The sequence below is a fragment of the Haliotis cracherodii genome, unplaced genomic scaffold, assembly GCF_022045235.1.
Source record: "Haliotis cracherodii isolate W230 unplaced genomic scaffold, xgHalCrac1.p SCAF_19, whole genome shotgun sequence".
Classification (NCBI taxonomy): Eukaryota; Metazoa; Mollusca; class Gastropoda; order Lepetellida; family Haliotidae; genus Haliotis; species Haliotis cracherodii.
Genome location: NW_027266274.1, coordinates 14,427,180 through 14,450,538, shown reverse-complemented (window position 1 = coordinate 14,450,538; position 23,359 = coordinate 14,427,180). Strand labels below are relative to the sequence as shown.

General features: G+C 42.2%; 1 protein-coding gene across 1 annotated transcript; it reads left to right on the top strand.

The window, feature by feature from the left end:
- Window positions 1–7,515: 7,515 nt before the first annotated feature.
- Window positions 7,516–22,906, top strand: LOC139467133 (1,5-anhydro-D-fructose reductase-like). Its single transcript, XM_071248850.1, has 10 exons — window positions 7,516–7,618; window positions 11,087–11,254; window positions 11,701–11,817; window positions 13,232–13,309; window positions 14,238–14,354; window positions 15,169–15,275; window positions 16,083–16,164; window positions 17,995–18,078; window positions 21,381–21,463; window positions 22,780–22,906. The coding sequence occupies exons 1-10, from the start codon at window positions 7,538–7,540 to the stop codon at window positions 22,820–22,822; spliced, it is 960 nt and encodes a 319-aa protein (XP_071104951.1). The 5' UTR covers window positions 7,516–7,537; the 3' UTR covers window positions 22,823–22,906.
- Window positions 22,907–23,359: the final 453 nt, after the last annotated feature.

Here is a 23,359-nt window from a genome sequence, read left to right as displayed (position 1 = left end):
AATACTCAAGGTGGGCAAAAATAACGTCCTGTTTTAGTTAATATGCTTACTGTATGCTTAAGTATGTTTAATACATATACATACTTAGCACTCATCGTTGGAAGCCAACACTTTACAGTGATTAGCGCTGATAGTATGGAAGCCAGTTCTTAAGTATCATAGATAAGTAATAGGTAATGGACTCTGGGCAAACGGGAGGCCGGGGTAGTTAGCACTAGTAGATGAAAGAATGGTTACATGTTCTAATATCGCTTCCTCAATACTATCCAGCCAAGTTTGTCTTGGTCTGACGAGTGACGATGTATCAACATAAAGCATGTGAAACAAGGAACCAACTATCCAGTGTTCCTTACTGAAGCAGACAAAAGGATCACGACAAATTCTCAATTATTAAGATGTTTTAAATACGTGTATTGCCAGTTTTATTGGCATTTTAAGAACTTGTTAAGTTCATTTGTATGCTGTGTAACGCCGCACGCAGCAATAGCCCAGCTACATGACAGCAGTCTGTAAATAACTGGGTCTGGTCCAGACAATCCAGTGATTAAGACCATGAGCATCCATCTACGCAAAAGGGGTGTGATAACATGCATGTACCAATCGATGTCGTTAGTCGCCTCTTGTGACTAGCATGGGTTTCAGAAGACCAATTCTGACACGGGTCCTCACGGGTCAGATGGCAAGTAACAGTGAAGACAAGATATGTTATGGATGACAACTTGTTTATTCTAATATGATCCTTATACTGTTGTACAATGTTTCAAGAGGTGCAATGTCAAGCCCTTCTGATGAAAGATACTAACACGTACACTTCAAAACAATATGAACCTAAAGGTTGTGATTTCGGCAACGCATCCGGGGTAGAATAGGTCTTCAGCAACCCTTGCTTGCCGTAAAAAAGGTGACTATGTTTGTCGTAAAAGGCGACTCACGGGATCGGGTGGTCAGGCTCGTTGACTTGGTTGATGCATGTCATCGATCCCAACTGCGTGGATCGATGCTCATGATTTCAATCACTGGATTGTCTTGTCCAGACTCGATTATTTACAGACCGCCGTCATATAGCTGGAATATTGCTGAGTGCGGCGTTAAACAACAAGCCAACCAACCAACCAACCAACGCATGTGCAGGTGAAACTTCCCGACCCACAAACGTCAGAATAAAACACCACCAACCCTGAACCAGCACCAGTCCGAATATCTCTTCACCTCATAGGAAAGACCCCCACCACACCAACCACCTCCGCAGCAAGCCGGCATTGAAACATACTTCACCAGCTCTACACCTCTTGAAACCCTACTGAAAGGCACTGGCAGGGACACTTCAAAACAACAAGAACCTACAGGTATTTTGTACAAAATCAAGCGTAGCTGCAGCAATGCTTATGTATTTTTACCTTCCCGCTCCATAAACGTCAGAATAAACGAACATAAAACATCTACCAACAATCGGAGTAGTTGAGAGTAGACATACTGTATCTGGATTGGAGTACAAACATTGGACACGTTTTCTTAACAGATCTTATTTTCAGTATATAATGTCGTCACTACACAACTATGAAAACGAGAAAGACGCAAGAAAGAAAAGAAGATAATTAATGACACAACACATTTTACTCAAATCATTTGGATGTGGATTAAACATTTGTGAAACTAACATAAATGTCTAGTGATGTAAGATTTGGACTCCAAATCAAAATTAAATGGACAGTAAAATGAACAACATAGATAGTTTTTGGCCAACCATTTTTGAAGTTCTGTGTATGGGGGTGTGGGGGTAGGTTTGAGATCTAATAGAAAAAAATGAACAAAAAATTAAAATGCTTGAAAACAATAATTATGTTTCATGCTGTTGGAAAAGAAAGGCATTGTCTTCCACAAAATTTACATTGTTGCAAGGTCTTTTTTAGAAAACAAATATTTAGGGTCATAGTTTTGCAGATGTAACTAAAGAAATATCTCCATACAAATTCCCAGTCATACATAAACCCAGCCGAGATGAAGCAAATATTCATTTTGAACAGAGATCTCCGTGTGTATGGACAGGAATATCGGACGGCTGCTCCTTAATGTCCCCAAGGGCAACAAACACAGACTGGGTGCTAAGCCATAGAGGCCATTATTCAAATTACTCGACATCTCCACATCTGGCGCTGAAAGGCATGACCAGATGAACTGTTTGATCTAGGAGATCTATACTCCCAGTGTGACAGTATGTGGTTCTCCATCCTCATCGTTATGGGAATGAAATATTAAACGTCAGCGTCAGAGAATAAACAGTCTCAATGTTCTGCCGAAACACCGGCTCACAATAGCGGTGAATATTTTATGAATGGATCACTGAGAACGAGTGATGGCAGCAGGTATTTACGAAAAAGCGTAGTAGTCCTGCCCTGAAATATCTATATATGTTAAGAAATTCACAAAATAATAACAAACACGGATTCCTCTCCTACATGTTTCAGCTTTATCTTGACAGTGGTAACAATACAAACAAATATAATTCCTTTACATTACCTATTTATCATCCAAAACTGTCTCCCACAGGAGATATCGCTTGGATGAGATCAAGCGATATCTACACTGTAGATATCGCTGCAATGAAATTACATCACAATGCTTTGCAGACCATTGTGACGTCATTGGCTACCATGACGTCACAATCAAATGCATCACGAATGGCTCTGCTACTGAAGCAGTTTGCAGTACTTTTTACACTGAAGACACCGCTAATTACTGTCTACAAATTGAGAAAGTTGAAAGAATGATGTTGGGTGATAAATAAAATCTCACCCTTGTGTCTTTTGATATCAACTCGTTGATAAAAGTGGCAAAAATCCTCGGCAAGCCTGGGAATTTTTCCACTTTTATCAACCCGTGTTGATATAATTAGTATCAAAAGACACTCGGGTGAGATTCTCTATTTAACAATGAACACATCTTTTTAATGAAAAAGAGTTCTTTAGCTTTACGTTGCATTGCATCAGCAGTATTCCTTTTAAAGAAAGGGAATATCGTAAATTGTTTATCCTTTCCTGCTGCGCATTTGTCGATGTGAGGGATGCTTGAGCGTTTGAGGGGATGCACCTTGTTTTGGGGTCCTTTATCTGGTGTTACATTGTGACGTCATAATAGTTTTCTGTAACTGTAATTACTTCTCTCTGAAGATAAAGCTGAAACATGTAGGACAACATTCTGTGTTGCGTTATTATTTTGTGAATTTGATAACATATTTGCTACTCTACATCAGTGCATCTCACCACGATAGATGGATAGATAGATAGATAGATAGATAGAATCCAGTTAGGATAGATAGATAGTTAGATAGATAGATAGATAGAATCCAGTTACATACAACTGCGCAAAACCACTGTCGAGTCTGGAACATATCTGAAAAAAGACATGTGGACATGTTGAAAGCCTCATTGAATAGATGTCTTCAATCTGGATTTGAAAGTACATAGTTCTGCCGTTGATCTTACACCAAGTGGGCGTTTGATGCAGCTTGAAATAGCCGATAGCCAAATGTCTTAGTACCAGACCTCGCCTTGAGTCGACTGATGACCTGAGGGGACATGATGGCAGGTACTTCAGTACGAGATCGGCAAGACATGTTGCAGCTGCGTTGTAGAATGCCTTGAACAATAAAACTAGTATGTTATAGTTGATTCTTTGACGGACCGAAATATCCCGTGGTAACATATTCCCGATTAACGGATCACGTGTAGTGAGTGAGTTGGGTTTAACGCCGCTTTTAACAGTATTCCAGTTATATCACGGCGTGTCAGCTTAAAGCGCCAAGTGATGCAGGTCTCAGACGTTTACCACTTCGGTGAAACCCACGAGCACGGGTATGGTGCTGACAAACCTAGAAACATAATCGGGGCGAACCGGGATTCGAACCCACAATCATTGGTTTCTGGCGTGACCAAGGGACGCAACCCTGCACAGCGAATCGCGGCGCCTTAGACGACTGGGCCACCTGTGCCCCCTGATCACGTGTTCGGAAAAGGACGACATCGTCCGAGACGTCAGATGCCCGGGATAACATCTTCTTCGTCAGCCAAGCTTTGATATGTGTGCAATCCTCCACATTTCGGATGGCAGATGTGATTGTTGTGTGAATGAATACATTTGATAATCCTGAAATTATCGCCCTTCCTGTAGCAGAGGAACGAGCAGTCGTTAGTAGAATCACAGATTTCAGGAGTGTGTGAAGTGAGCGAGTGTTGTTTAAGCTGCAATATTCTTCCCGTCACACCGGCTAACTTGAAACGTGGCACACCGGTAGTTCTTGACTTGGTCACCCGTGAAGATCGGGCTTGAATAGGTCTTCAGCAACCCCTGTTTGCTGTATAAGGCGACAAACGGGATCGGGTGGTCAGGTTCGCTGACTTCGTTGCCTCAGCGTATCCGTATTGCGAGGATCGATGCTCATGCTGTTAATCCCTGGATTGTCTGGTCCAGATTTGATTATATACAGACCGGAATATCGTACAGCTGGAATATTGCTGAATGTGGCGTTAAAAAACAAACAAACAAATCTAAGTCTGGGCGACGACACACGCCGTGAGAGTATAACGCCACGGAATCAAGTCCTCCTGCACAAATAATCCACATTTTAGTCTGCTCTTACATGTAAACCTTACCAAGGAAATCACACTAGGATAAGCAACAGAAAGGAGGACTAGGTCAATATAACAACATGGTGAAAGGCAGAGTTAACGCGACAGCAGTTCAAGTTCGTTCAAAGAACTACCATTTGTACACTTGTATATGTTCACACATGAAACAGCTGATCTTGTCAATGCAAAGTTACAAACCAAATAAACTAGTGTCCAAAAGAAACGATACCACCTGTTTGCAACGACATAAAAGAAAAACTAAACAATGCAGAAGTTTAGGATTGGTGTTATGCTTTTGAGAAATCCTTTCACAACATCTGTACAAAAATTTCATTTCAATAAAATCTGTACAACCAATATGACAAGCCTTTAAAGATGGGTGGGGTCGAAAAATGAACATTTCGTTAGAGCACTGATCACAGAAACAACGGGAAATGTCACACCACACGTCTCAAAGTCAAGTCAGTAGCGGGAATGTTCACCGTGAGCATCAATACATGCCAGAACAACCCTACGGACTGATGACGTCAAACGTCTGATGACGTTGGGAGTGATGCGTTGCCATTCCTCGAGGAGACATCGTTCCAAGTCCTGGACGTTGACTGGAGGCACACGGCGACGTCGGATTTGCCGATCGAGGTGGTCCCATAAGTGCTCGATGGGATTCATGTCCGGTAAACATGCGGGCCATGGCAAAGCCTGTACGTTGGCGTTGGCAAGGAAGTTCTGTGTCAATCTTGCTGTGTGTGGCCTTGCATTGTCATGTTGGAAAAATAGTCCACGAGGCTGTTGCTGAATAAAGGGCACCACAACAGGCCGTAGGATGTCATCAAGATAACGCTGTGCATTCAGGTTTCCACGAATTACGACAAGCATCGTTTTGACGTCACCACATATGCCACCCCAAACCATTAACCCTCCACCTCCAAACGGCCGGACCTGTTGGATACAGTTAGGCGCCAAACGTTCACCAAATCGTCGGTATACAAGCTGCCGTCCATCGTTTCTGAAGATGAGGAATCTGCTCTCATCAGAGAACATAACACGTGCCCAGTCCCGCCGTTGCCAACGTCGAACTCGCCTGGCCCAGATCAGTATGTTGTTCCGGTGTCGAGGCGTCAGGAGCGGTCCGCGGTAGGGATGACGTGGCCGGATACCATACTGCCGTAGTCTCCTGTAGACGGTCTGTCGACTGATCCTGTGTCCCAGTGCTGTAGCCGCCGTGGACGTCGCTGTTACGGTGCGGTTCCTCAGGTGTAATACTTGGATGTAACGATCTTCACGGGGCGTGGTTACTCGTGGTCTTCCACTCCTGGGCCTGTCTGACGTCTGACCTGTCTGACGTAACCGCTGCATCAACCTGGTGATAGTGATGCGTGCGCAGCCCAACCTTCTGGCGACGTCGACGTGTGACGCTCCTTGTTGGACCATTCCAACGGCTCTCTCTCTCTCTCTCGATGGCTGTCAAACGTGGCATATCTTGTGTTCTTTTTGTTGCTGTGATATCAACGTGTCTGATCAGCCGTTTTATACAGTTTTTATGCACGTGCAGAACATGCTAGAGAGGGAAATGTCATTTTCACGAAATTTACGTTTTTTCCCGGAAGTGATCACGTGTTCCCGGTATTTTTTATCGACTATGCTGTGTTTGGGATGTGCAATACGAATTGGCATGTTTACATACTAGACAATTCACTTAGTAAAAAACAATTTTGAAAATAAGTTGGTATCGTTTCTTTTGGACACTAGTTTATGTCAGACAAGTTCAAGTCAGATTGTCAGTCATGTCAATACCGTTTCCAAAACCAGAACCGAAAAATATCAACCGACTGTTGTTCTATACTTCTTCAAATACATGCCAGCGAACAGTGTTGCTCACAAATGTTGTTGGTTTTTATCAGACGAAAAATAATTCCAATTCTTGACATTTACTTTTCCCATGATAGTCATATACAATGAACAGTTTTTAACGCCGACCGGACCGTTCTTAATGATGTCATGAAGGATTAACACATTTGCGGATAAACTAATCAGAATCTATGAGTAAATTCCTCTGTAAATATGGCGATACCCTTTGGGGGTTTACCGAGTTGGGTAAAAAAAAAGCAGGTCGGTTGACCGGACAATTTATCAATTTAGTATCTTTTCTAATTTCAGTTAAACGTTTTGGGGGAGTTTCCTCTCGCGATATGTCTTATTTCGTTGTGTTTTGAATGCTTCAACAGCTTTTTGACAGATTCAATTATAGTATTTTAAATAGGTAATTTTTATTGATAGCGACAGTAAATAAGGGATTTGTTTGCATTTCATATTTTTGGGTCGGCGGAATAAAACACTGCTATTCATTTGTTTATTTTCCTCACATTTCAGGTTTTTGGAGTCGACGGATTCGTAAACTAGATTTTTTTTATAAAAGGTTGGTCAAAATTCCATGTAGACCCACTTAACAATAGACGTTCCGAAAGAAGAGTGTCCGGATTAACAGCGTCCGGGATTTCGAGGTGACAATGTACCGGAAATGAGTAATGATCCCCCGTAAACCATTGGGTAAATATTGGGTTGGATTTAACCTATTTTCGGGCAAGTATTAGACTCTGAGCCAATACTGATACACATAGATCTTCATCTCTACTCGTTTGGCGCGTGTAAATCAGCAGCGAGAGTGTAATTTTGAGAGGAAAGAAATGTGGTGGAATATGATCCAACATTTCCATGCTGATAGATTTCGTTGTAAATTTCTATTAAGTAAAGAAATATAGCTTCACTGACACAGTTGTTTGAATTTGTACACGTCAGTCGGGCGAGGCGTACATCTTCAGATAACATAACCCAGTTATTGAGGTCAACGCAGGGGGTCATTGACGAGAGGCTTTTATTGAGACAGATAAGATTGAGGGGTGTCAGATTTAACGATGTCTGTTCCCAAGTCGGTTGCTTTGCCCGGGGGTGCCCAGATTCCGGCCGTGGGGTGCGGGACGTGGACCGTGTGGCAGGTAAGAGGGGGTGGGGAGGTGTGAGTGTGGGGCAGGACTTGGACGCTGCTTTTAGAACGTATCACAGGTCTAGACAATATTTACGACATACACGTGGTTTTAAAAGAGGAATCTGGTCTGGTTGACTATACAAAGGGGAGGGGGTGGATTGTATAGAACTGTTCCAGCCAACGACACTTCTGACCATGAAGTGACAAGACTAGACATTACTGATTTGTAAAGTGACATTTATTTAAAGTCGAGTAAGATCAGAAATGAATGATGTATGTCTGTTTCACACTCGTCCCCGTGAAATAATGAAGTAATCCCATCTCTCGACTAATCTCGCTGTCACGAAGATATGTGCAAGCTCGGCACATACCGGCTATTGCAATTCCGGAAGCCTAATGGTGCCACTTTTGTTGCATAATTATAGTTTTTTACTTCTAAATTTCACATATTGTCAATTATCTCTTATTGTTTCGAAATTTCGAGTGTTTTCTGGTTACCTGATTATTTTCTCGATATTTCTATAATTTTCTAGAAATTTCTGGTCACTTCAAGTTTTTCTCGTCAATTCGATTATTTTCCCATTATTTCGATTATATTCTATGCACTTCTAAAACTCGAAATTTTCTGTCGTTTCTTCGATTACTTTCTCGTTACTTCAAGTTTATTTCAAAACTCGAAATTACGAAAATATATTCGAAGAACCGCAATAAACCTCGAAAATTCGAAAAAATATACAAATATATGAAATAATGAGATATTTTTATTAAAAATATATATGTATGCTACCGAAGTATTAAATATTTCAGAATAAAAGGTTCAAATATTTACGTCTTGGGAATTACATGACTATTTAGAAACATATTTGAATGTATGATAAGTGTACCCTTTGAATGTCTCTTTTTCCAAAATGTGCATTTTCATGCTTTCTCCGCATAGAACGAGAATTCATCAAACATTTGGTAAATTGTCACCTTACGTTAAGATGTATATGAAGATATGCATATTTCAAAGATATATAGGTTTCAATCATTAAGATTGTGTCAGTGTGTACCTGCACTGTCACATTCACACCATGTGCTTTGAAAATGCTCCACATCAGTGGTACTGCAGCTCAGCAACATTTACCACTGGGACAATTGTAAGCCTATGTTAAAGTATGGGAGTTACGATTAACTTATCGCTAACATCGCTTTGTGGCACAGGGACCAGGTATGCTATCTATATGCCGTCTTGCTGAGACCGCGGGTGTTTCATCAGTCGATTATCGTCAACAATTCAATGTTTTCTGTATACAACGTTCGATACACGGCCGCGTCATACCAATAGACGTTAAAATATGGTACTTGTTGTTACCCTGTCTGGTGCTCGGCATTAAGGGGCTTAAACACGGATTAGTCCGCTCGGAAACCGGTATAATGTGTCTGAGTGGCTATTCATGTTTAACTGCGGCATGGTATACACGCAATTTGGATATGATGACATGCATCAACCAAGTCAGCGAGCCTGACCGCCCGATCCCGTTAGTCGCCTCTTACGACAAGCAAAGTCGCCTAACACGGCAACCATGGGTTGCTGAAGACCTATTCTACCCCGGATCTTCACTGGTCACCGGCCGTGAGTATTCACGGGCGATGGAGAATGGTAGTTTGTAGAAACCCGTGAAGTATTGACGTCAGTAGATATGATGGAATGGAATGTACGAGAATTGAAATTGTCGGAGGTCTACAGGGCTAGGTGTGGATGAAAAAATGTCAGACCAGCGGACCACGACACCTTAGGTATTAAACTCTTCACGGCAAGTAGGGATGTGCGGAGATGCACTGAGTGAGTGAGTATAGTTTAACGCCGATTTTAGCAATATTCCAGCAATATCACGGCGGGGGACACCAGAAATAGGCTTCACACAATGTATCCATGTCGGGAATCGAACTCGGGTCTTCGGCGTGACGAGCGAACGCTTTAACCACTAGGCTACCCGACCGCCCCGACGTGTACTGAGTTTAAGGTAGAGGAGGAAGATGATTTGACAGTTAATGTTTCATGCTAGAGTCAGCAATATTCCAGCTCTGTCAAGGACATCTAAATATAACCGGGTCAAGGACAGGAAGACCATTGGTTTATGGCACGACCAGCCTTTCATCATTTGCGTCCGATAACAAACGTAAATATATATTTAAAAATATAATCAGCAACATCGCATGGCCTCAGCACTTGATCTCCATTCTAACCTGCTCCTACAACAAACATTGAGTATGCATGAATCAATAAGAATACACGTAGCTGGGTAATGTTTAGGGGGCACGGGTGGCCCAGTCGTCTAAGGCGCCGCGATTCGCTGATCAGAGTTGCGTCCTTTAGGCACGCCAGAAACCTATGATTGTGGGTTCGAATTCCGGTTCGCCCCGATTATGTTTCTAGGTTTGTCAACACCCTACCCGTGCTCGTGGGTTTCACCGAAGTGGTAAACGTCTGAGACCTGCATCACTTCGGGCTTTCCTCCAACATTAAGCTGACACGCCGCGATATAACTGGAATACTGTTAAAAGCGGCGTCAAACCCAACTCACTCACTCACTCACTCACTTTCAGATACTCTTTCCCTTGTCACCGTAGATCGTCACATCAACATGGTTGACGAAAATATTTCTTATTATCTTTAACGACTTTATCAACTATAGTTTGTCGTCCATTCATGTGTGTGTCTGAAACTCCTGATAAGCTCCATTAACGTTATCTTCGTCCAAGTTATCTACAGTTCTATGAATGTCTTAATCTAAGACTTTATCGTCAGATAGAAACGTCACAGGGATGTTGCTGACATTATGAGGCTCAGGACAAAATAAAATGTCCCTGTCCACAGTAACCTCAATAGGGGTCGAAGAATAGAAACCGGACAAGTTGAGTGTGTAGGTCCTGACTCGATTATTCACAGACCACCGTCATATAACTGCATGCTACTGTAACACGGCTGACGTATTGATGCATGCTACTGTAACACTGCTAACGTATTGATGACTGCATGCTACTGTAACACGGCTGACGTATTGATGACAACATGCTTCTGTAACACGGCTGACGTATTAATTACTGCATGCTACTGTAACACGGCTAACGTATTGATGACCGCATGCTACTGTAACACGGCTGACGTATTGATGACTGTCTGCTACTGTAACACGGCTGACGTATTGATGCATGCTACTGTAACACGGCTGACGTATTGATGCATGCTACTGTAACACGGCTGACGTAATGATGACTGCATGCTACTGTAACGGCTGACGTAATGATGACTGCATGCTACTGTAACACGGCTGACGTATTGATGATTGTCTGCTACTGTAACACGGCTGAGGTATTGATGCATGCTACTGTAACACGGCTGAGGTATTGATGCATGCTACTGTAACACGGCTGACGTATTGATGACTGCTACTGTAACACGGCTGACGTAATGATGACTGCATGGATGTTTCAGGCTGCACCTGGCGCAGTCCGAGATGCGATTAAAGCTGCTATCGCGGAGGGCTACAGACACGTGGACTGCGCATGGGTGTATGGAAACGAGCAGGAAGTCGGAGAAGCGATAGAGGCAAAAATCAAGGACGGTACCGTTGCGAGAAGCGACTTGTTTATCACAACCAAGGTACTACTAGGTCGACAACACAAAACACAAATCCATAACTAATGTCATGCAATTATCAGAAGTGAGTCTCCAAGAAAACCACTGAAATGTAGTGTGCTTATGAGAACCTCTCTACGATCCTCTAGAATCGCATGAACGGATATATATACTGAACAAAAAGGTTAGGGATCATGAATATTTTTGGGGATATTTGTCTATAGTGAAGACCGAGCACAAACCTTCATAAAAAATTATTCCCCCATATCGTCATTCTCCTTAACATGTTTTGTTCAGTACATATTCTAACAACGGAAATATTTAATTTGAGTGAATAGTTGAGCTCTAAGCTGTGTGTACATTTAAACGTGTCTCTCTTGAGGTAGTTAATACCAACAGAGGTCAACTTGTGACCTGATTACAGTGTTGCTGTGCTCGCGGAGCACTCATACTATGTCCCTGTGCTGTAGCTGTGGGACACCGCTCACAGGCGCGGCGCCGTCACGGAGCAGCTGAAGAAGGCCCTTGCAAGGCTCAGACTGGACTACGTTGACCTCTACCTTATCCACTGGCCCACCTCATTCAAGGTAAGTCGAGTGGATATGTAACGCCGCAGTCAGCAATATATACCAGTGACTGAAAACATGGTCAGCGGGATTCGGTGGTAGGCAGCTTCGTCACAGGGGCTGGACAACCAATCCATTTAGTCTCCTATGAGAAACCGACCATTGGCCCCAAATTTATTTTTAAAAATAATTATGCCATGCCGTTGAAAAAAAGAAAGAAACTGCCTGCCACAAAAATTACATTTTCGCAAGGAGTATTTGTTTAAAAAATATTCAGGCTGGTTTAGTAGCTGTAGATGAATAAATGTCGAATGCGACACATTATCCCTGACCCCCCCCCCCCCCCCCCCCCCCTCTCGATTTTTTTTATAGGAAACAGTTTATTTGGCATGTTGGCGACAAGTGATACTTGTACAAATATTTACACACACACACACACACACACACACACACACACACACACACACACACACACACCTGTCAAACAAACTTAACTACGGCCTTGTTCTTGAAAAATGGTCCGTCCCTAACGCCATGAGGACATTTTCTAGCCCAGGTCCCCAATCTAGCGGCACTGATTTGCAGTTATATCACGTCGGTAAAAACAACAACTTGCTTCTCAATTCGTTTCTGAATCAGGTCATCTTTAGCAATTAACAAGCATACACGACATCGTAAGTCGAATTTTCGTTTTTGCAAAATGTACAAGTGTTGGCCCCATATCATGTATAAAATATGGAATTGGTAAAGTTAGTTATTTTGTGACCCTTCTTTCGTTTTTGTGTTAAATATTTTTACTCAATCACCCTCTTCAATTTAACCTGTATCACATAAACTATGATATAAACGAATGGGTGGCAATATTGCAGCATTATCACGGTGATATTACCACCAAGGGGCTTGTTATACATTCTACCCATGTTGGGAATCGAACCCAGGGGATTGACGTCACGAACGAACGCTTTAACTGCTAGGCTATCAAATAGCACCCTTTTACCCGTTGAACATACAGCGAAGAATGTTTATAATAAAATGTGTACCGCCATGGTTGTCCCTGAAGTCTTATCACACGCCCCCTGAACACAACGTGGGGAGATGGTTCAGGTATGTGACAATATGGCACGGTCACTTGGCACTGGTCCTTTGAATATGGGATGGATGTAGATAACGGGGGCTAATTATATATTGCTCTGAGCATCATCGGGAATATGTGGATACGTAACAGCAACAGTATTCAGCTTTTTGTGAGCCTTGGTGGTGGTGGTTGAGGTGGTGGAGGTGGTGTTAGTGGTGGTGGCGGTGGTGGCGGTGGTGATGGTGATGGTAGACGTGATGGTACACTGGGTGGGTTTGGTATTAAAAAGCCCTAATTGTTGAGACTGTCCTGTTGATGATTATTCTGAAGTATATATTTCTGCCATTGTTGTCTTTTAAGGAAGGTGACATCGATTTCCCAAAGGACGACAACGACAAACACATCTTCGAGTTCCATGATATCCAGGACACATGGAAGGTAGGCGTGGTACTTGGGGTAGTGCTGGGTAGTGGGTAGTGCTCAATATTGCTGGGTATCGTTGTGACAGTTACCCTATCCACCCGTAACGCGATGTACCTAGTGAGAGTGGTACATTATACATACTCGTGACAGAAGATGAGCAATGGGAATGACATTTGAAGATCCGGGAAGAATATGTCTTGAGCAACCCATGCGTGCCGTAACAGGCGACTTTGCTTGTCATAAAAGGCGACTAACGGGATCGGGTGGTGAGGCTCGCCGAATGGTTGATTCATGTCATCGTATCCCAATTGCGTGAATAGATGTTCTTGATGTCAATCAGTGGATTGTCTGGCTCAGACTCGATTATTTACAGACCGCCGTCATATAGCTGGAATATTGCTGAGTGTGGCGTGAAACAACAAATAAACAACAAAAATAAGCACAGCAATGGTACAGTATAAGAGTTGGCATTGTTTAGGGATGCAATTCTAAACAACACCCTGACAACTTACTTACCAGTGTAACACTGTAATACAGCAGTTCTTACATCTGTAACATCTGTAACTCTACAAGACTGTAACACGACCTCTGCAGCTGTAGAATAGCTACTCTGTAACCATGTATATTTGTAGTTGTAACTCTATAATACTGTAAACTACGTTTATAACGAACACGCTTATAACGAACTGACGGATATAGCGAACTTACTTTTTTGTCCCGACTATTTGCTGTAGTTATGTTGTAAACATGCTTATAACAAACTACGGTTATAACGAACTAAAATTAGTGGTCCCTTTGAGTTCGTTATATCCGTAGTGTACTGTACTGTAACTGAACTTTAGAACTATGTAACATCGTAACTAGCACGATAACATTTTAACTATTTAACAGTGTAACTCTGTAACTCTGTAACTCTGTAACACTGTAACACTCGCTCACTCAGGGTATGGAAGATGCGAAGGATGCAGGACTGACAAAGAATATCGGCATCTCTAACTTCAACAGCAAACAGGTGCAGAGAGTGATTGACGGGGCTCGCATCAAGCCGTGCAACATCCAGGTAAACATACACATCACTGACAGGGCTCGCATCAAGCCTTGCAACATCCAGGTAAACATACACACCACTGATAGGGCTCGCATCAAGCCGTGCAACATCCAGGTAAACATACACATCACTGACAGGGCTCGCATCAAGCCGTGCAACATCCAGGTAAACATACACATCACTGACAGGGCTCGCATCAAGCCGTGCAACATCCAGGTAAACATACACATCACTGACAGGGCTCGCATCAAGCCGTGCAACATCCAGGTAAACATACACATCACTGACAGGGCTCGCATCAAGCCGTGCAACATCCAGGTAAACATACACATCACTGACAGGGCTCGCATCAAGCCGTGCATCATCTAGGTAAACATACACATCACTGACAGGGCTCGCATCAAGCCGTCCATCATCTAGGTAAACATACACATCACTGACAGGGCTCGCATCAAGCCGTGCAACATCCAGGTAAACATACACTTCAGTGACAGGGCTCGCATCAAGCCGTGCAACATCCATTGCGTCACAGGGCCATATGACACAGTTGAACCAATCAACTCCACTCGAAAGGGTGCACGGGAATCACGCACGTTGAAACGCGAACGCTAACACCGTATTCGTGCGTGCGTGATTCCCGTGCACCCTCGAGTTGAGTTGATAGGTTCAACTGTGTCGTAAGGCCCTGTGACGCAGGGGTAGCATTATGCAGATGGCTGTTTCAAATGTTCGTTCCACCCGTGACTTCGGTACCTTAATTTACCTTCCAGACTATAGTTGAAGACGTGTACAGTTAGAACTCATCCTGGTGTATGTCTCCTTCCAGATCGAGGTGAACCCCTTGTTCAGTAACGCAAGGCTTATCGACTTCTGCCAGGAACGGGAACTGACGGTCACAGCCTACGCTCCCTTCGGCAGCCCCAATAGGCCATGGTAAATCAACCCACCCTTGAGTGATGCTACAGAGACTCGCATCCACCCGTATCAGGAAGGGGATAGGCTACAACCTACCCTTATAGACAGGGAATAGACCACAGTGTAGACTACAACCCACCCTTATAGACAGGGAATACACTACAGTGTAGGGGTAGATTACAACCCACCCTTATAGACAGGGAATAGACCACAGTGTAGGGGTAGACTACAACCCGCCCTTATAGACAGGGAATACACTACAGTGTACGGGTAGACCACAACCCACCCTTATAGACAGGGAATAGACCACAGTGTAGGGGTAGACTACAACCCGCCCTTATAGACAGGGAATACACTACAGTGTACGGGTAGACCACAACCCACCCTTATAGACAGGGAATAGACCACAGTGTACGGGTAGACTACAACCCACCCTTATAGACAGGGAATAGACCACAATGTAGGGGTAGACTACAACCCACCCTTATAGACAGGGAATAGACCACAGTGCATGGGAATAGACTTATAAGCACGGGATAGATTATAACCCATACTTTACAAGCGAGTATATGCTACAACCCGAATACTATCTGTTCGTCTTGTATCGTTTCACAAGACTATCTGTCCTTAACATCGGTCTGATGTTCGATCCCCTTGGAGAAATGTTAGCGTTTCTGTAGCTTTGTAACGCGCGCTTGCTCGCCACACCCGACGTTGGCTAAATGACAGCCATTGATTTTATCTGAACTACAATGTATGTATATTGACTTGATCTTGCGTTCTGCCTTCGGTCATTTATCCTGCAATATATTGATTCCTTTTTAGGAAGAAAAGTGACGACCCTGTGTTGTTCGAGCAACCAATCTTGAAAGACATCGCTGCCGCCAAAGGGAAAAGTCCTGCGCAGGTAATAGGCGTTGTCCTGCGAAACACTGAACATTGAATCAGTTACTTTAATAATACATCGGATATTTACAGACCGCCGTCATCAGCTGGAATATTGCTGAGTGCGGCATTAAACAACAATAAACAAATTATGGGAAAATTTTAGTGCTTCATTGTTGGGAAAATACCTTATGATGTCATTGATGTTTGATATGACTTTGTTTATGTTCAGTTTGTGACGTCATTAAAAATGGATGACGCTATACCTTATGGTTCTGACCAGTGAAGAAGTGTGACATCACATAACTTGAAATAGCCAATCAGCGTTCAGAACGGCTAAAATGCACATATGCAAACATGTGACAGTTATTGCATTTGCATTCCCCTATTTGAATTACATTATCAAAATTTCATCAAAAACTTGGTCAAAGTCTTAGATACTGTAAGATGCTGTCAAACACTTTGATCAAAGTTTCCTAATGTTGATTTAATTTAGCCAATCAGAAAGCAGGGAATATTTACCCCTTTTCAACCGGAAGTCAAGTGAGTCAAGTGAGGGGAATGCAAATGCAATAACTGTCACATGTTTGCATATGTGCATTTTAGCCGTTCTGAACGCTGATTGGCTATTTCAAGTGTGATGTCACACTTCTTCACTGGTTATATTGGATTTATGCAAATGATTGAGTATTCTACATACATCCTTGGGTCTCTTTACCCCGATGTAGAAGTTCAAATCACTCAATTATGTCTTCAGAGACCAACAGTGAAATGATATTCTATGTCTGGCCATTAAACTTTTGGCGGCAATCTTAGCATTTTGGGCCACCAGGGGCCACTGGTGACGGAATGTCTTATCTAAAAGTGTTAACTATACTTCGGTGAGTTAGTGTACCAAGTTATATGCATATAAGTCCTAGCACACTGTTTTAGGGTTAAAAGATTCAACAGTGTAAACACACATTTAGGAAACTTGTCGTCCATCTTGAAATTGGCGGCCATCTTGAATTTTTACAGATTTGTCAATAGTCGAAAACTTTCAGTTGTTGTGAATATCTTTTTAGAAACATAATATGGCTATTTCGCAATACAACAAATGCTTTTTTTCATCAAAACATTGACCCTCATCTGAAATATGGAAGATATATTGAGAATTGGTGGCCATATTGGATTATCCAAATTAGACATATTTCCCAAACTGGGATTGCTTGGGACTTTTAGTATGTTGTTTTCGGGACCTTGTAGAAATGCATTGTGGTAAAATAAATTCTGTTGTAATTTGCTCCAAGTGAAACCTTATTTTGCCTGGACTAATAATTCCCTCCAAAACTTTTTTTTTATATAATATCGCTTACTTGAGATATTTTCATTATAAAATCAACTGAGAGGTATAGTTTCTTTTGCCCATCAGTGTATGTATAACTTGACACGAGTAGACTGAAGACTTGGCGATCTTCATCCATAGACATGGGTCCACTAATAGCATCTACAACATTCATTCCTAGGTTTCTCATTATAATCTAAGGCGCCGCAATTCACTGTGCGGAGTTGCGTCACTTGGGTAAACCAGAAACCTATGATCGTGGGTTCGAATCACAGTTTGCCACGATTATTTTTATAGGTTTGTCAGCACCATACCCGTGTGCGTGGTAAACCTGCATCATTTCACTCCTCCCACATCGAAAAGTTAAATGCGGAGTTAAAACCAACTCACTCACTCATGATAGTCAGCATTTTCTCCTAGCGCGTTTGTTATAATGTTATTGATACGTGCCTTTATAAAGCTTAGTCCGCTGCTGTAAACTAACACAGGAAATCATGTTATCACAATGTTTGTTTTTTGACGATTTAGGTGTGCCTGAGGTTCCTCCTCCAGCGGGGCTTGGTCGTCATCCCAAAGAGCGTCACACCGTCAAGGCTGAAGGAGAACTTCCAGGTACATCATACAGTGAAACTCGGCTACTCCAAACACTGCTAGTCTTAGTCTATCTGGAATCCCCGCATTGTGGACGATTTTTGTTTGTTTGTTTATTTGTTGTGTATCCCACCTGTATGACGGCGGTCTGTAAATAATTAAGTCTGGGTCTGACAATCCAGTGATTCATATCATGCACATCGATCTACGCAAATGGTATACGATGACATGCATCAACCAAGCATCAGCGAGCCTGACCACCCGATCCTCTTACGACAAGCATAGTCACCTTTTACGGCAAGCATGGGTTGCTGAAGACCTATTCTACCCCGGATCTTCACGGGTCTGAGCAAGGTTTACGTCATACTTCGTCTGACCTTGCTTGCCCATACCTATTGAACTCCCTAGGGTACTCCGGTTAGCAGCCTCCAAGTGACGTCATCGTTAAACCTAATTCATGTTATTTGTAGATTGAATAATAAACAATAGCATTTGAAAGAATATAATTTATTAGTTATTGATAGCATGTACTATGTGTCGGGGAAATTTAATTTTCGATTATTGATATAATACTTTCGAATCAATGGTGAAACCTTGATGATGATTGTGCACCTCTGTTTCATGTTCTTTCCGTTATCTTGTTCTTTGCGTTATCTTGTTTTTTCCGTTATATTGTTCTTATGCTTGTCGTAAAAGGCGACTAACGGAATCGGGTGGTCAGGCTCGCTGACTTGGTTGATACATGTCATGGATCCCAATTGCGTAGATCACTGCTTGTTTTCTCTCTTGTTCTCTGCGTTATCTTGTTCTTTTTGTTATCTTGTTCTTGGCATTATCTTGTTCTCTGCGTTGTCTTGTTCTTTGCGTTGTCTTGTTCACTGCGTTATCTTGTTCTTGGCATTATCTTGTTCTTGGCATTATCTTGTTCTCTGCGTTGTGTTGTTCTTGGCATTATCTTGTTCTTGGCATTATCTTGTTCTCTGTGTTATCTTGCTCTCTGCGTTGTCTTGTTCTTGGCATTATCTTGTTCTCTGCGTTGTCTTGTTCTTGGCATTATCTTGTTTTCTGCATTGTCTTGTTCTTTGCGTTGCCTTGTTCACTGCGTTATCTTGTTCACTGCGTTATCTTGTTCTTGGCATTATAAAGTTCTCTGTGTTATCTTGCTCTCTGTGTTGTCTTGTTCTTGGCATTACCTTGTCCTCTGCGTTATCTTGTCCTCTACGTTATCTTGTTCTTTGCGTTGTCTTGTTCTTGGCATTATCTTGTTCTCTGCGTTGTCTTGTTCTTGGCATTATCTTGTTCATGGCATTATCTTGTTCTCTGCGTTGTCTTGTTCTTTGCGTTGTCTTGTTCACTGCGTTATCTTATTCACTGCGTTATCTTGTTCTTGGCATTATCTTGTTCATGGCATTATCTTGTTCTCTGTGTTATCTTGCTCTCTGTGTTATCTTGTTCTCTGCGTTATCTTGCTCTCTGTGTTATCTTGTTCTCTGCGTTATCTTGCTCTCTGTGTTATCTTGTTCTCTGTGTTATCTTGTTCTCTGCGTTATCTTGCTCTCTGTGTTATCTTGTTCTCTGCGTTATCTTGCTCTCTGTGTTATCTTGTTCTCTGCGTTATCTTGCTCTCTGTGTTATCTTGTTCTCTGTGTTATCTTGTTCTCTGCGTTGTCTTGTTGTCTGTTTTATCTTGTTCTCTGTGTTATCTTGTTCTCTGTGTTATCTTGTTCTTTGCGTTATCTTGTTCTCTGCGTTATCTTGTTCCCTGTGTTATCTTGTTCTTTGCGTTATCTTGTTCTCTGCGTTATCTTGTTCACTGCGTTATCTTGTTCTCTGTGTTATCTTGTTCTCTGTGTTGTCTTGCTCTCTGTGTTATCTTGTTCTCTGTGTTATCTTGCTCTCTGTGTTATCTTGCTCTCTGTGTTATCTTGCTCTCTGTGTTATCTTGTTCTCTGCGTTATCTTGCTCTCTGTGTTATCTTGTTCTCTGCGTTATCTTGCTCTCTGTGTTATCTTGTTCTCTGTGTTATCTTGTTCTCTGCGTTGTCTTGTTGTCTGTGTTATCTTGTTCTCTGTGTTATCTTGTTCTCTGTGTTATCTTGTTCTTTGCGTTATCTTGTTCTCTGCGTTATCTTGTTCCCTGTGTTATCTTGTTCTTTGCGTTATCTTGTTCTCTGTGTTATCTTGTTCACTGCGTTATCTTGTTCTCTGTGTTATCTTGTTCTCTGCGTTGTCTTGTTTTTGTCATTATCTTGTTCTATGCGTTATCTTGTTGTCTTACATGCATTAAACAGAAAAGACACAATGGCAGCTTTCTAAGAAAATGTTAACCTCGTAGTTGTGTGTTATAGCATGGCTGTTCTTCTTCGTTTTATCGCCATTTTGTATTATATCTAAGGTTACATTTTATACGTTTTATTTCGGATACTGTGAGTGTTATCGTAGTTAAGAATAGAGTTCTTTTAATGTTTTCTATCTGTCTATCCGTCTGTCCGTCTGTAATCATATATCCTCTGATGACTCTTCTAAAACAGTTTTATAAACAATATTGTTTCAACATTTTAGGTTTAAGGTTTTAAGATAGTTGGACATGGTTTAGATAGTTAAGACTAGTCAAACACTCATGTCTAGTCGTTAGAATGTCCTCGAGTTGGAGATCGAGATCTCTAAGTAACCATTTCAACGATGAGACCCATGAAGATTTCGGGGTAGAATAGGTCTTCAGCAACCCATACTTGCTGTAAAATGCAACTATGCTTGTCGTAAAAGGCGACTAACGGGATCGGGTGGTCAGGCTCGCTGACTTGGTTGATACATGTCATCGATCCCAATTATGTGGATCAATGCTCATGATGTCAATCACTGGTTGTCTGGTCCAGACTCGATTATTTTACAGACCGCGGTCATATAGCTGGAATATTGCTAAGTGCGGCGTTAAACAACAAACAAAAAACAGACAAAAATTCAACGATTAGACACCAAGTCATCCATAAAATATCTTGTCTTTACTGTTACGAACTTACCTGGGAAGATCCGGATTAGAGTTGGTCTTCAGCAACCCATTCTTTTCGTAAGAGGCGACTAACAAAATCCTGTGGTCAGGCACGCTGACGTTTCGTGTGCATATCATCGTGTCCCAAGTTTAGATCAATGCTCATGCTGTCTGGTCCAGACTCATTTATTTACACACCGTCGCAATATAGCTGTAATAATGACAACAAACATATGACTCGTGACTGTTGCAAGTCTCGACGAAGCAAATTAAACGACATTGTTACGAATCCGGCGACAATAGACTAATTATATCGTTACATTTGTTCATTACAGTTGTACGACTTTGAACTCTCTGAAGCCGAGATGAAACAAATGTTCAGTCTGAACCGAGATCACCGAGTGTATGGACAGGAAATGTGAGTACTTCGCTTTAAATACATGAACGCGTGACTATACGTGTAAAATACATCGCTGTTAACCACTCGACATTAAATAACAACTGAGGTCTAATGTTCGATGTGACACCAATTGCCTATAACGTCGTAGTTGACCCAATCTCATTAAAATCAGATCGTAGTTCTCGCTGGGGGCACGGGTGGCCAAGTCGTCTAAGGCGCCGCGATTCGCTGTGCAGAGATGCGTCCCTTGGGCACGCCAGAAACCTATGATTGTGGGTTCGAATCCTCGTTCGCCCCGATTACGTTTCTAGGTTTGTCAGCACCATACACGTGCTCGTGGGTTTCACCGAAGTGGTAAACGTCTGAGACCTGCATCACTTCGGGCTTTCCTCCCACATTAAGCTGACATGCCGCGATATAACTGGAATACTGTTAAAAGCAGAGTTAAACCCAACTCACTCACTCACTAACTCACTTAGTTCTCGCTACCGCTAAACAAAGATCTGAGGACATCCCATTACGGGTCACGTCAGATCGACCTTGCACGAACTTTGACTGTCGAAAGGAATGACCAATCAGAAGGCAGCTTTCTCGTGCTTTACGGCACTAATTTCAAAATGGCGACTACGCTTCGCAAAATATTTTGACAAATTCTCGATTACAAATTTGAAACCTGAACAAAAAAACATCCCGGTATGGCTAAGAGATGGTCTTAGATTGTATGGATTCAGTCGTTAAACCCGTAACTATCGTTCGAAATACCCCGTGTTAAAGTTTTCGGGGTTGTATGATTTGAAATCACATTACGACTGTCACTTTCATGATCTGGCAAGCGACGCTCTGATTGGTCGGATGAAAGGTCGTTCTGACATGACCCCTAATGGGATGTCTTCAGATCTTTGTTTAGTGGTAGAGAGAACTTAAGGTCTGATTTTAATGAGATTGTAGTTGACCTTGTTCCCACTTCGAGTTATCATGCTGAAAGTAGGCCATAACATAGATTTAATTTCAACACAAATATTTCATTGAGAATAAATTTTGTAACTCGTGAACTCACAATTGTAAATCTGTTACATGTGTCACCAGTGGGGTGTACAGCGTATGTGGATTGCACGAGCTGAACGTTTCTGTACGCCCCTTGACCTTCGTCTCGTGGTGTGGAAATTATATATTATGTTGGTGATCGGACTGAGATGCATTCACAAAGTCACAGTATCACAGTTGCATCTTCACATCTTATCATCAAGCGACACAATAAGGAATCCCTTTGAAATTAATTTTTAATATCATTAATTGTCATGGTCACTGATTAACGTTGACTATTGATGTTTCAGAACACTCGATCATCCGGAGTATCCATTTTCGATTCCCTTCTGAAGCCACATGATACTTCATTATTGTCCTGGTCAAGACGGACACCGGTCATGATGTGACTAATATATACAATAAAACAATACATCAATGGGAGATCAGTTTGGTTGTTCATGCGTGGTATACCATCCCGTAGGGAATTCGGGTTACAGCTGATCCCCAGCCACCTATGCTTGTTGACTTGGTGGGGCGGTTGGGTAGCCTAGTGGTTAAAGAGTTCGCTCGTCACGCCGAAGACCCGGGTTCGTTTCCAAAATTGCGTACAGTGTGTCAAGCCCATTTCTGGTGTTCCCCGCCTTGATATTGTTGGAATATTGCCAAAAGCAATGTGAAACAATACTCACTCACTCACACAAAAAATAAAACACGTTAAACTACTTGTTTTTTGTAAAGTATTACGTGCGTTTTAGTTCCTGAGACAATACTGGAAAAGAATAAAGTTCATTGTTTGGGGACGTTCGATCGTTTTCAGGTTTATTAGTCAGTATAGTCACTGCTGAAAGTCTCCGAGATTCTAACACTACATTGTAGGTGTGTCTGTAT

Coding starts and splice junctions, on each gene's coding strand:
- LOC139467133 (XM_071248850.1), top strand. CDS start 7,538: ATGTCTGTTCCCAAGTCGGTTGCTTTGCCCGGGGGTGCCCAGATTCCG. Junction 7,619..11,086: donor GGACGTGGACCGTGTGGCAG/GTAAGAGGGGGT, acceptor TGGATGTTTCAG/GCTGCACCTGGCGCAGTCCG. Junction 21,464..22,779: donor CGAGTGTATGGACAGGAAAT/GTGAGTACTTCG, acceptor TTGATGTTTCAG/AACACTCGATCATCCGGAGT.